This window comes from Salmo salar, chromosome ssa09 (assembly GCF_905237065.1).
Source record: "Salmo salar chromosome ssa09, Ssal_v3.1, whole genome shotgun sequence".
In the NCBI taxonomy this organism is placed as follows: domain Eukaryota; kingdom Metazoa; phylum Chordata; class Actinopteri; order Salmoniformes; family Salmonidae; genus Salmo; species Salmo salar.
In genome coordinates, this window is record NC_059450.1 from 86,580,917 (window position 1) to 86,594,396 (window position 13,480).

Below are 13,480 nucleotides of genomic sequence, written 5' to 3' on the forward strand. Positions count from 1 at the left end.
TATGGCCAAGCTAGGAGAAAAGAGGGAGGATAACTAGCTTGATCTTCATCAAATGAACTGATGACATTTCTTTGGGAATAATATGTCATAGCATACGCTTTCCTTCAACAAGGTTCTTTTTTTTTATTTAATGCTTGGCTTTTTCTTTGTCCTGTTGTGCTTGAATCCTGGCCAATGGGGAGTGAGAAAAGCCTTGGTTGTGTAATGTTTGGACATCTAGAAGCCTCCATAGGTAGCTCTGAAATAAAGAGGGTTTCTCTCTAACCCAGCCAACTGAACGCGGGCGGCGGAGTGCAGATTGTGAGCTGTCTGCCTGACGCAGCATCGGACCGTACTACGGGCTCTTGTAAGGAGGGGTGTGTGTGTGATAGGGTATAAAAACGTGGTACAGTCCTGACTATTCTATTCACCCACTCTTTAAGACAGCAGGGACAGTCAGATAAGATGACCAGTAGGGTCCAGTTGGCACTAGTGACAGCATTGGCTGTTTCTGATCAGATGGGGGGGGGTGTGTGGAGCCTCTGATTGGGGTGTAGCTGGGGTGTCAGGAAGGCAGCTCTTAGCGCCACACTCCACCGGACCTAGCGAGCGCGCGGGGGGGAGGAGCAACAGCGCAGGGGGGGCTGGCCTGGCAGCTCCCTGGAGCTCCTCCCCCTTCTGGCACCAAATAAGATGGCCTGGCACCAGGTCACCTAGCAAGATGTCAACTCCACAGCTCCAGCTTTCACCCAACCCAGGGAAGGTATAGATATCGTATCAGGGAGATGAAGAGAGATATCACTAAAAAAGAGCCAATGTTTGCATGGCTTAGAGGAGGTAAAGAGGGAATAACAGGGTCAGAGGGCACTCCATAAAATACAAGACTAGCAAATCTGCATGGGTAGGGAGTAGTGGGAAAACTGGGTTGAGTGGTGGAGTTGTCCATTTGTTGCTAAATAATTGGAGTAATGTGGTTTGGTTAGAGGCCATCTTATCTTTTGCATTGCAGAGAACTAGCTTCATCAGTTCATTTATACTTCCAAGACCGAGCCAGCATTATCCTTCCAAAACCACCTTTGTTTTTAATCATTTCAGGAGTTTTTAATGGGAAGGGAAAAAAAATCCATATCAGAACCCTCATTATTGCTAGCAATTTGAAAAGCCCAGCCTTTCTTCCTGTGAGGGGAGGGGAAATGACCTGAGGTTGAGAGGTCAGAGCATTGTGAGAGGAAGCAGGGGAGTTGTGTGTGGGTGTTGGGAGTGGAGAGAGAATGGAGAAGCCTCTATTCGAGCTAGGCTCAAAAGGAATAAAGTATAAAGCGGTCTGAAAAGTCACTTACAGGGGGGAAAAAAAGGAGGGTTTAATGGGTTGGGGATCTAGAGAATTTTCCCCCCCCTTATAAAAAAAAAAAGAAGCCTCATAAGAGCCAGGGTGTACTGGGGTAGGGCCCGCACCAGGGTGTACTGGGGTAGGGCCCGCACCAGGGTGTACTGGGGTAGGGCCCGCACCAGGGTGTACTGGGGTAGGGCCCGCACCAGGGTGTACTGGGGTAGGGCCCGCACCAGGGTGTACTGGGGTAGGGCCCGCACCAGGGTGTACTGGGGTAGGGCCCGGACCAGGGTGTACTGGGGTAGGGCCCGGACCAGGGTGTACTGGGGTAGGGCCCGGACCAGGGTGTACTGGGGTAGGGCCCGGACCAGGGTGTACTGGGGTAGGGCCCGGACCAGGGTGTACTGGGGTAGGGCCCGGACCAGGGTGTACTGGGGTAGGGCCCGGACCAGGGTGTACTGGGGTGGTGGGGTAGGGCCCGCCCAGAGCCAGGGTGTACTGGGGTAGGGCCTGCCCAGGGTGTACTGGGGTTGTGGGGTAGGGCCCGCCCAGGGTGTACTGGGGTAGGGCCCGCCCAGGGTGTGGTGGGGTAGGGCCCGCCCAGAGCCAGGGTGTACTGGGGTAGGGCCTGCCCAGGGTGTACTGGGGTTGTGGGGTAGGGCCCGCCCAGAGCCAGGGTGTACTGGGGTAGGGCCCGCCCAGAGCCAGGGTGTACTGGGGTAGGGCCCGCCCAGAGCCAGGGTGTACTGGGGTAGGGCCCGCCCAGAGCCAGGGTGTACTGGGGTAGGGCCCGGACCAGGGTGTACTGGGGTAGGGCCCGGACCAGGGTGTACTGGGGTGGTGGGGTAGGGCCCGGACCAGGGTGTACTGGGGTGGTGGGGTAGGGCCCGCCCAGAGCCAGGGTGTACTGGGGTAGGGCCCGCCCAGGGTGTACTGGGGTAGGGCCCGCCCAGGGTGTACTGGGGTAGGGCCCGCCCAGGGTGTACTGGGGTAGGGCCCGCCCAGGGTGTACTGGGGTAGGGCCCGCCCAGGGTGTACTGGGGTAGGGCCCGCCCAGGGTGTACTGGGGTGGTGGGATAGGGCCCGCCCAGGGTGTACTGGGGTGGTGGGATAGGGCCCGCCCAGAGCCAGGGTGTACTGGGGTGGTGGGATAGGGCCCGCCCAGGGTGTACTGGGGTGGTGGGATAGGGCCCGCCCAGGGTGTACTGGGGTGGGGCCTGCCCAGGGTGTGCTGGGGTAGGGCCCGCCCAGGCCCAGGGTGTACTGGAGTGGTAGGATAGGGCCCACCCAGGGGGGTCTGCCTGAGATGGCATCAGGTACAGAAAAATCACACTCAAGTGAATGAGTAGAGTGAGGGCAAAGAGCACTGGCTCAAAGGGGGCGAGGAATAGAACTGACAAACAAAACATCTACAAAGAAATCAAAGTACAAAGTAAATTTTCAAACAAAAGAAAGATAAGCAAAAAGCTGTGCAGGTGTCAAGCCCCTGGAACATACCTTAGCCTCTTCCAAACGCCCCAGGGCTTTGAGCAAGTTCCCCAGGTCGCTGCGGACACAGTACAGATCCTGAGGGACAGGAAACAGATTAGAGCTCCAAACCAGAAACGCTCTACTAGACTGACTAACATGTTATTTCAGATCTATCATTTGAGATCTACACCCACATTAACATCTGCTAAATATGTGTATGTGACCAATAACATTTGATGTCAGATTGGGGTAGTTTGAGGGTGCAAGACATGTTCAGAGTCAAGGTCTGGCAGAACACCAAAACATTGGGTTTTGTGCTGGGCTGCTACCTTATGAGGTACACGAACTGGGTCCAAGGTCTACTCACAGGGTTGTACTGTAGGGCTGATACATAGGCCTGGACGGCTCCCTCCATGTCCCCCGCTGCCACCAGGGCTGCTGCCAGGTTGATGTACCCATCGATGAAGTCTGGTTTCAGCCGCAGCGCATGGCGGTAGTGCTCTATAGCCTCCTGCAACTGGCCGCGCTCCTTGTAAACGTTGCCCAGGTTGGAGTAGGCCTCAGCCAGCATAGAATTCTGCTTGATGGCCAAGGTGCTGAAGTGGGCAGATCTGGAGGGACGGAGGTGGTGGTCACGAGGCTGGTAGACAGTACTGGAGAGATGTGGTGGTGTGTGGTCCAGTACTGGTACTTTGGTCACACTAGCTGGTGTGTTGTGAGCTAGTGGGACGACTAAATGGTTGTGTGTGTGTGTGTGTGTTGGGGGGGGTTAAACATAAGTTTCATTCAAAATCACTTCCTTGTGCTTTTTGTACATAGTAAGAGCAACAAGCCAAAACACCAGAGAAAAACAGTCAAATCCAAGCCAACAGCTGGATCACCTGTGAGAAGCGAAAACTGCCACCACCCCCTGTAAGAGTAATTTTAGAGATCCAGGAAGATTACCGACAGACCAGCTGCACAGCCAGCCATTCCTTACTCCTCAACACCACAGATGTGTAGTAGTAACATGACCTGTAGCAGCCAGAGTGCTGCAGCTACAGCCAGTCACAGGCCCAGTATTCTCTCCAGACCAGGCCAACCTGCCCACCTCACCTGTCGAGCCTGCGACACTGGAAGTGGATGGAGGAGAGCAACAGCAGCACGCCCGTGTTGTCGGGCTCCTGCCTCCACAGCTGCATACAGTGGCGCTCGGCAGCCTCAAAGTCACCCGACTGGTACTCCCGGTGCGCCAGCTCGGCCAACCCTTGGAAGGAAAGCATACGTTGTTTTGTCGGTTCTGTATCACCAACACCCAACAACCCGAGGAGGGGGGAAACAACACGTTAGAGATGGAAGAACATGAGGACAGAGACAAAATAATAAACAAGATAAAGTACTGGAGAAATCAAAATCAGACCATTTATAAAATGCCCTTAGGTGCTAAATAATTGCGCCGTTGAAGTAGATCAATCAATAGTTTAATATAAATTGCTGTGTAGCAATGGACTGTCAATCACAGGGTATTAGTCACGTTTTAGAGACAAATGTGTGGCTATAGGTCAGATAGCTACTGTTATATAAGCCAAGAAGTCAACCATCCTTGAAAATAGCAGCAGGTATTCTTCCTTTGAAAGATACACTACATGACCAAAAGTACGTAGACACCTGCTCGTCAAACATCTCATTCCAAAATAACCAGGATTAATATGGAGTTGGTCCCCCCCCCCCTTCACAGCCTCCACTAGATGTTGGAACATTGCTGCCACATTCAGCCACAAAAGCATTAGTGAGGTGGGCACTGATGTTGGGCTCGCAGTCGGTGATCTAATCATCCCAAAGGTGTTCAATGGGGTTGAGGTCAGGGTTCTGTGGTGGCCAGTCAAGTTCCTGAACACCGATCTCAAACCATTTATGTATGGACCTTGCTTTGTGCACGGGGGCCGTGTCATGTTGAAACAGGAAAGGGCCTTCCCCAAACTGTTGCCACAAAGTACAATGCACAGAATCGTCTAGAATGTCATTGTATGCTGTAGCGTTAAGATTTCCCTTCACCGAAACGTAGCCCGAACCATGAAAAACTGCCCCAGACCATTATTCCTCCTCCACCAAACTTTACAGTTGGCACTATGCATTCGGGCTGGTAGCGTTCTACTGGCATCCGTCAAACCTAGACCCGTCTGTCAGATTGCAAGATGGTGAAGCGTGATTCATCACTACAGAGAAAATGTTTCCACTGCTCCAGAGTCCAATGGCGGCGAGCTTTACACCTCTCCAGCCAATGCTTGGCATTGCGCATGGTGATCTTAGGCTGCTCGGCCATGGAAACCCATTTCATAAAGCTCCCGACAAACAGTTCTTGTGCTGATGTTGCTTCCAGAGGCAGTTTGGTACTCGGTAGTGAGTGTTGCAACAGACGACAGACAATTTTTCCACTCTATACGCTTCAGCGGTCCCGTTCTGTGAGCTTGTGTGGCCTACCACTTCGTGGCTGAGCCGTTGTTGGTCCTAGACTTCCACTTCACAATAACACTTACAGTTGACTGGCTCTAGTTGGACAGAAATTTGAAACTGACTTGTTGGAATGGTGGCATCCTATGACAGCGCCACATTGAAAGTCACTGAGCTCTTCAGTAAGGCCATTCTACTGCCAATGTTTGTCTACGGAGATTGCATGGCTGTGCGCTCGATTTTACACTTGTCAATGGGTGTGGCTGAAATAGTCGAATCCTCTAATTTGAAGGAGTCCACACTTTTGTATATATAGTGTAGCTAACTAGCTAAATGATTAGCTGCTGTTAGCTATATAACAGTCAAGAGCTTTAGAAAAATAGTGAATTAGGATTTTAACTAACGTTAGCTAGGCATCAGCTTCATTATGAAAAGTATCAACATTGGCTAGTTAGAACTGTCTGACACGAAATATTATGAAAAACGCAATGTTGTGCGATTAAATTAAAATGGACCAAAGTAACGTACATAGCTAGATGAAATGTAAGGTGATTGTTTCCAAATGAACGCTAGTTGGCGGACAAAAACAACCCCCATCAACATCTAACGTTAGCTAGTCTAGCTAAAATTAGATTGATGCCTAAAATGTCAAGGGAAAACTAAACGGTCTACAGACAAAATATAGTCAATGCAGTGTCAATTATCTACGTTACCTAGCTAAATTGGATTGTATCAAACGTTGGGGAAGATAACAAAATTACGTTTTGCGAGATTATGGTCAAGCTAGCTAATACAATAACCTTCGGGAATCATGGCTGGCGGGTTCACCTACCTACATGATCCATTTTGTGTATTTACACAACAAATCGCAACATAGCCACACCTTGCTAAGTTACATAAATGAAGTTGGCGCAACATTTGGATTAGTTACACGCTGGCATAAAGTTTTAAAAAAAATGGTTCTGCAAGATGTTAGCAGACTCGTCATGTTAACAGCGTTAGTTAACTAACGAGAGCTCTACCTGTGCTGTCAGCCACGTTTCCCACGGAGCTCGCCATCTCCTCGGTCTTCGAGTCTTGCACGGTGGTCGTCAGTGTTGTGGTTTGATAATATCAAATTAAGAGAAACGTTTAATTATATGCGTCGATTGGTCGACGTTTCTTGAGCTGTTGCTAACTAAAGCTGTTTGCCTAGCTATGCTAGCCAGAATCAATGCTAGCTAGTCAAGAAGAAAGCCACTCTATTCAACAGTTGGCTAGCTCCTAAGCGAGTTACTGTCCTTGTAATATATACGTCTAACTGCTAACAATCAACGTACTGCTACGGGACTCAAATAATTATTCCTTCAAATTCGCAATCATGAAGTGCTGCTTCGTCCTCAACAAAGCGACTCTCGAGACACAAAATGGCGAATGAGCCTCAGCCAGGGACACATGTTTTGACAGAAAATAGAACCAATGAAAATAATAAATACACAAACTGTACAGAAAATGAGCGTCATTTATTAACATTTTGATGACATATGAAATATTCATTCATTATTCAAAGAGCACAAATCTAACGTTTAAAAAAGAGCATATGCAAACATTTAGTAGATCATTTTAGCGCGGATGGATACACCATCGCAGTGATGTTTTTGTGTGACGCATCATGTGCACTGCGGCAAATGGAAGGCCAAGAGAACGTTCTGAAAGATGACTTTCATTTCAGGGTTGTGAAGAGAAACCAAGGCAGTTAGCAGATGGAGAGACTGAGTTGTTATGACATTGATTGAAAGACAGAAAAATTACATGTGTTTGTTGGCTAACTAGAAGTAATTTAAACGTGTCGGTGTAGGGGCTGGGGGCATAGCTGTTCACACCAGTGGTTGACCTCTTTCTCGTTGCAACATGATGAAACGATTGATGCATATTCATACTTTTCCTATACCCCCTCTGAGAATTGTGTCCAAGTACACTTAAGTAGTAGGTAATGTGCGGTGATAATGCACACTTTGGCAAGGTGAGCGCCACCGACTTTAGGCACTTAATTTTTTGACCACGACCAACAGGTGGCAGTCGCCACATACCTTTTGATTCATTGTTGTTTTATTTCATTATTATTTCATTATTGTACGGAAATGTCAATAATGTAAAGCACAGGTGTCAAACTCATTCCACCGGAGGCCGAGTGTGCGGTTTTCGCTGCCTTCCTTTTACTTAATTGATGAATTGGTAAGGAACTCCCCACACCTGGTTGTCTTGGGCTTAATTAAAAGGCAAAATCAAAAACCTGGAGACACCATAGGCCCTCCATGGAATGAGATTGACACCCCTGATGTAAACGCTCTGCAAGATTGTCATGCACAGCCTATTATTATTATACCGTACATGTTTATTATTTTTATCCAATTACACACAGCTATGCATATCCATTCTATGTATAACCATTCATGCATAACCATGTCATGTTGAACTTTTAACTCTGTATTTGTGGCGAAATTGACATGTGAATACATGTTACTCACCAATGGTGTAACATACTTAAGCAAAAATACTTTAAAGCACTACTTAAGTGTTTTTTGGGGGGTATCTGTACTTTACTATTTATAATTTTGACTACTTTTACTTCACTACATTCCTGAAGACAATTATGTACTTTTTACTCCATACATTTTTCTTGACACTCAAAAGTAGTTGTTATGCTTAGCAGGACAGGAAAATGGTCAAATTCACACACTAATCAATAGAACATCACTGGTCATCACGATTGCATCTGATCTGGCGGACTCACTTAACACAAATTCTTTGTAAATTGTGTCTGGATGTTGGCGTGTGCCCCTGGCTATCCGTAAATTTAAAAGATTTGCTTAATATAAGGAATTTTAAATGATTTATACTTACATTTTTGGTACTTAAGTATATTTTAGCAATTACATTTACTTTTGATACTTAAGTATATTTAAAACCAAATACTTTTTGACTTTTACTGAAGTAGTATTTTACTGGGTGACTTTCACTTTTACTTCATTTTCTATTAAGGTATCTTTATTTTACTCAAGTACGACAATTGGGTACTTTTTCCAACACTGTTACTCACAAATGTAACCAGTTTAACAAGGCTATAACTTTTGTAAATACTTAACAGTTACATGAGGGGCCTGTAACATGGAATCTCTGGTGTGCAAGCTCTTTCTCTCCTCTCTTTCTCTCCACTATCTCTCTCTCTCCTCTCTTTTTCTCCTCTCTTTCTCCCTTTCTCTCCACTCTCGCTCTCCTCTTTCTCTCCACTCTCGCTCTCCTCTTTCTCTCCACTCGCTCTCTATTTATATTTCTCTCTCTTCAACCTGTGCCCTTTCCTGTATCCCCACTCTCCAGCTCTTTACCATGTCAATAAAAAGCCAGGATCCTTGCTCTTTACCATGTAAATGAAAAACTGGGGTCTGGGAACAGAACAGACCCCAAACATTTTCACCCCTTCTCCTCCTCCCTAACCCCTACCACCCCCTTCTCCCAAGCCTCTCCAGCTGATTGACATGTCTAAAGAGACCCTAAAGGATGTTGAGACCTTATATGAGAGTCATTAACTTCCCATTCTACGTTCTGCCCTGCCTGAGGATGTTGAAAAGGCGACACTCTGCACCGCTCTTGTTTTCCAGAGCCCATCTATGGGAACAAGGCTGACATCATTGACCATGTCGGGTCATCTCTAGTCCTCTCTGTGTGCTCAGAGCATGCACAGCCGCATCCAGCTTGTGTGTTCGTCCCCCCTTTTTTCATTCCATTCCCCTCCCTCCATCTCTCTCTTTCCACTCGGCTCTGCTGTGCCGGTTGACGATCGCCTTACGCAGCTAGGGCCAGGGAAGGGGAATGATGTCATGGGTAATGGGCAGTGTCTGCAGCGATTCTATCTCACATGTTTTATCTTTGTTCAGGCCCCATTACTGGTTGGGCCAGTCAGGGTGGATACACACGCACACACTATTCCACTTCTCAACCCCAAAGTTAACTGCTGGGCAGACTCACCAAAACAAGGGTGGCCAGAAATATCACCCATTCACTAAACTCTCTCAGTCTGGGTTGTTCCTAATAGGCTGTGTTTACATAGACTGCCCAATTCTGATCTTTTGCCCAATTATTGGTGTTTTGACCAATCAGATCATATATTTGACCTATAATTCGGCAAAAGATCAGAATTGGGCTGCCTGTGTAAACGCAGCCATACAGTACTGAGCCCAATAATGTTCTGTACCGATAGTTGTGTCTCGTTTGGGGACCACATCTTATCTCATGGGTGACCAGAGGGATCTCAGCCAAATTGTTTTAGGGTACGGATGGTCCAGTTTCAGATACCGGCAAATACAGTACCAGTGAAAAGTTTGGACACACCTACTCACTCAAGGATCTTTCTTTATTTTCACTATTTTCTATACTGTAGAATAATAGTGAAGACATAAAAACTGTGAAATAACACATATGGAATCATGTAGTAACCAAAACATGCTTAACGCTTTTCCTTCACTCTGCGGTCTAACTCATCCCAAACCATCTCAATTTGGTTGAGGCCGGGTGGTTGTGGAGGCCAGGTCATCTGATGCAGCACTCCATCACTCTCCTTCTTGGTCAAATAGCCCTTAAACAGCCCGGAGGTGTGTTGGGTCATTGTCCTGTTGAAAACAAATTATAGTCCCACTAAGCGCAAACCAGATGGGATGGCGTATCGCTGCAGAATGCTGTGGTAGCCATGCTGGTTAAGTGTGCCTTGACTTCTAAATAAATCACAGACGGTATCACCAGCAAAGTACCCCCACACATCACACCTCCTCCTCCATGCTTCATGATGGGAACCACAGATGCGGAGATCATCCGTTCACCTACTCTGTGTCTCACAAAGACATGACGGTTGGAACCAAAAATCTCAAATTTGGTCTCATCAGACCAAAGGACAGATTTCCGCCGGTCTAATGTCCATTGCTCGTGTTTCTTGGCCCAAGCAAGTCTCATCTTATTGTTGGTGTCCTTTAGTAGTGTTTTCTTTGCAGCAATTTGACCATGAAGGCCTGATTCACGCAGTCTCTGAACAGTTGATGTTGAGATGTGTCTGTTACTTGAACTCTGTGACTCACTTATTTGGGCTGCAATTTCTGAGGCTGGTAACTCTAATGAACTTATCCTCTGCAGCAGAAGAAACTCTGGGTCTTCCTTTCCTGTGGTGGTCCTCATGAGAGCCAGTTGCATCATAACACTTGATGGTTTCTGCGACTGCACATGAAGAAACTTTCAAAGTTCTTGAAATTTTCCGTATTGACTGACCTTCATGTCTTAAAGTAATGATGGACTGTCATTTCTCTTTGCTTATTTGAGCAGTTCTTGCCATAATATGGACTTGGTCTTTGCCAAATAAGGCTATGTTCTGTATCCCACCCTTACCTTGTCACAACACCAATGATTGGCTAAAACGCATTAAGAAGGAAAGAAATTCCACAAATTAACTTTTAACAGGGCACACCTGTTCATTGAAATGCATTCCAGGTGACTACCTCATGAAGCTGGTTGAGAGAATGCCAAGAGTGTGCATCAAGGCAAAGGGTGGCTCCTTTGAAGAATCTCAAATATAACATATATTTTGATTTGTTTAACACTTTTAGGTTACTACATGATTCCATATGTGTTATTTCATAGTTTTGATGTATACACTATTATTCTACAATGTATCCCTGTTGAATATACAATGAACAAAAATATAAACGCAACATGTAAAGTGTTGGTCCCATGTTTCATGAGTTGAAATAAAAAAAAATACATACATTTTCCATACATACAAAAAGGTTATTTCTCTCTAATTTTGTGCACAAATTTATTTACATCCCTGTTAGTGAGCATTTCTCCTTTGCAAAGATAATCCATCCACCTGACAGGTGTGGCATATCAAGAAGCTGATTAGGCCTCCCGGGTGGCGCAGTGGTCTAAGGCACTGTGCCACCAGAGATTCTGGGTTCAAGTCCAGGCTCTGTCGCAGCCGGCCGGGACCAGGAGGCCCATGGGGCAGCGCACAATTGGCCCAGTGTTGTCCGGGTTAGGGAGGGTTTGGCAGGCAGGGATATCCTTGTCTCATCACGCACTAGCGACTCCTGTGGCGGGTCCAGGCACACTGACCAGGTTGCCAGGTGTATGGTGTTTCCTCTGACACATTGGTGTGGCTGGCTTCTGGGTTGGATGGGCATTGTGTCAAGAAGCAGTGTGGCTTGGTTGGGTTGTGTTTTGGAGGACGCATGGTTCTCGACCTTCGCCTCTCCTGAGTCCGTACGGGAGTTGCAGTGATGAGACAAGACTACAAAAAGTGGTGAAAAAAAGGAAGCTGATTTAACAGCATGTTCATTACACAGGTGCACCTTGTGCTGGGGACAATAAAATGCCACTTTAATAGGTGCAGTTTTGTGAAGCCACACATGTCTCAAGTTTTGAGGGATCGTACAATTGGCATGCTGACTGCAGGAATGTCCACCAGAGCTGTTGCCAGATAATTTAATGTTAATGTCTCTATCATAAGCTGCTTCCAATGTTGTTTTAGAGAATTTGGCAGTACTTCCAACTGGCCTCACAACTGCACACCACGTGTAACCATGCCAACCCAGGACCTCCACTTCCAGCTTCTTCACCTGCGGCATCATCTGATGGGTGCTGAGGAGTATTTCTGTCTGTAATAAAGACATTTTGTGGGGAAAAACTCCTTCTGATAGGCTGGGCCTGGTTGCCAAGTGGGTGGGCCTATGCCCTCCAAGGCCCACCCATGGCTGCACCCCTGCCTAGTCATGTGAAATCCAAAGATCAGGGCCTAATTTATTTATTTCAATTGACTGATTTCCTTATATGAACTGTAACTCAGTAAAATCTTGAAATTGTTGCATGTTGCTTTTTATACTTTTAGTACTTTTGTTCACTGGTGAACAATGTCCTCCTGGGACCTTTAGGGAACCATACATTATCATCAGCAAGAGAAGATAAGATTACAACACTGTGTAGAATATAGTTGGTTTACGTGGGGATCTTCCCCCTTTCCCATATGTCCCTGACTTGCAGTTGGTAGAACAGCCAGTAGGTGGACCACAAAGTTACCTTGAAAGTACACCGACTTTGTAAAGTAAACACTGCAGCAGAAGAAACACAAATATTATTGTTGTCAGCTGATCCTGACATTTTTCTGACTGAGGACCAATCCTCAAGGTTGTTTGAGAAAATGAATGGAGAGATAGAGTTGACAACCTATTCTATAGAATTACTTCAATGTAATAAAACAACCTGTGTAGGGAAACACTATTTCTGTGATTCTTATTTGTCACCATTCTTATAAACAGCATACTGGGGAAATGCCCATATGGATACACACAATAAATAATGAGCTACAAGATGGATACACTGAGTAAATAACAAGCTACTCGGTATCCTGTTTATGCTCTGGACAAACTGTCACACTGTTGTTGTTGATACACTAGCATACTGAGACGGTTCCCTTATGTTATGAGTCACTTCCAGTGTTGTGGTAACTTGTGGGAATACTTCCAGCCAAGACAGATCTAATCCAGGTGATTATACATGACGTTCAGTCAGTCATATTACTATAGTTATACATTATTCAGCCAATATACATGATTAGGCTAAGGGTTCCTGTCACCTCAGTTGACACCTCTGAGAGGTTTTACAAGGCTGGACGTGTAGCCTACATATCTGGGTTAAAATAGCATTAATTTTATTTCAAATACAAATACAGATGGGCAGGGTTTTCACTTTGGGGACTATTATGTTAGCTCCATCATGACAACCATGCTCAATCAAAGGCAGCTAAAGTATTTGAAAGAAAACAAATGGTATTTGAACCCAGGTCTGGTACATACTAATCATGCTGTGTTAGTTAGCCAGAGAGAGCGAAAACATCTGAGGTAGAGTTAATGTAGGGTCTCCTGCCAGCTACCTCCTGCTAGTTCTTAAATATCAGGTGCTGGGTGTTTGATTCATGGCCCTGGTCTTTATTTAAGGCGATTGTCAGGTGCGGACTGATTCACATGTTTTATAGCCACACATTTTGTGGTCAGGGTTGTTTCCCTGAACAAAACAAGTATACAGAAAAATCTACCCTTTTAAAGCTGTCTGTTTCTGTTTGAAGACGTTTAATCCACACCTTCTGATTGTCCTCCAGCAATATGGGGGCGTAGGTTGTTCTGTGCCAAAACAGTGTGTTCATTGAAGAACACTTTATAGTCCCATAGGGCAACGCACAATTGGTCCAGCGTCATC

At 46.2% G+C, this 13,480-nt stretch overlaps 1 protein-coding gene across 7 annotated transcripts in view; it reads right to left on the bottom strand.

The window, feature by feature from the left end:
* Positions 1–6,632, bottom strand: part of LOC100380730 (UDP-N-acetylglucosamine--peptide N-acetylglucosaminyltransferase 110 kDa subunit) — a 33,644-nt gene extending 27,012 nt beyond the window's left edge. For 3 of the 7 annotated variants that reach the window (XM_014213160.2, XM_014213161.2, XM_014213159.2), the window contains exons 1-4: positions 6,232–6,632; positions 3,875–4,058; positions 3,147–3,390; positions 2,807–2,875 (exon numbers count right to left, since the gene is read on the bottom strand). In XM_014213160.2, the coding sequence (XP_014068635.1) occupies positions 2,807–2,875; positions 3,147–3,390; positions 3,875–4,058; positions 6,232–6,268 (534 nt within the window). In that variant the 5' untranslated portion in view covers positions 6,269–6,632. Of the gene's footprint in view, positions 1–2,806; positions 2,876–3,146; positions 3,391–3,874; positions 4,059–6,231 lie in introns of those variants that run through there. The other 4 variants (XM_014213163.2, XM_014213165.2, XM_014213162.2 and 1 more) reach the window with 4 other exon arrangements.
* Between the last annotated feature and the right edge of the window lie 6,848 nt (positions 6,633–13,480).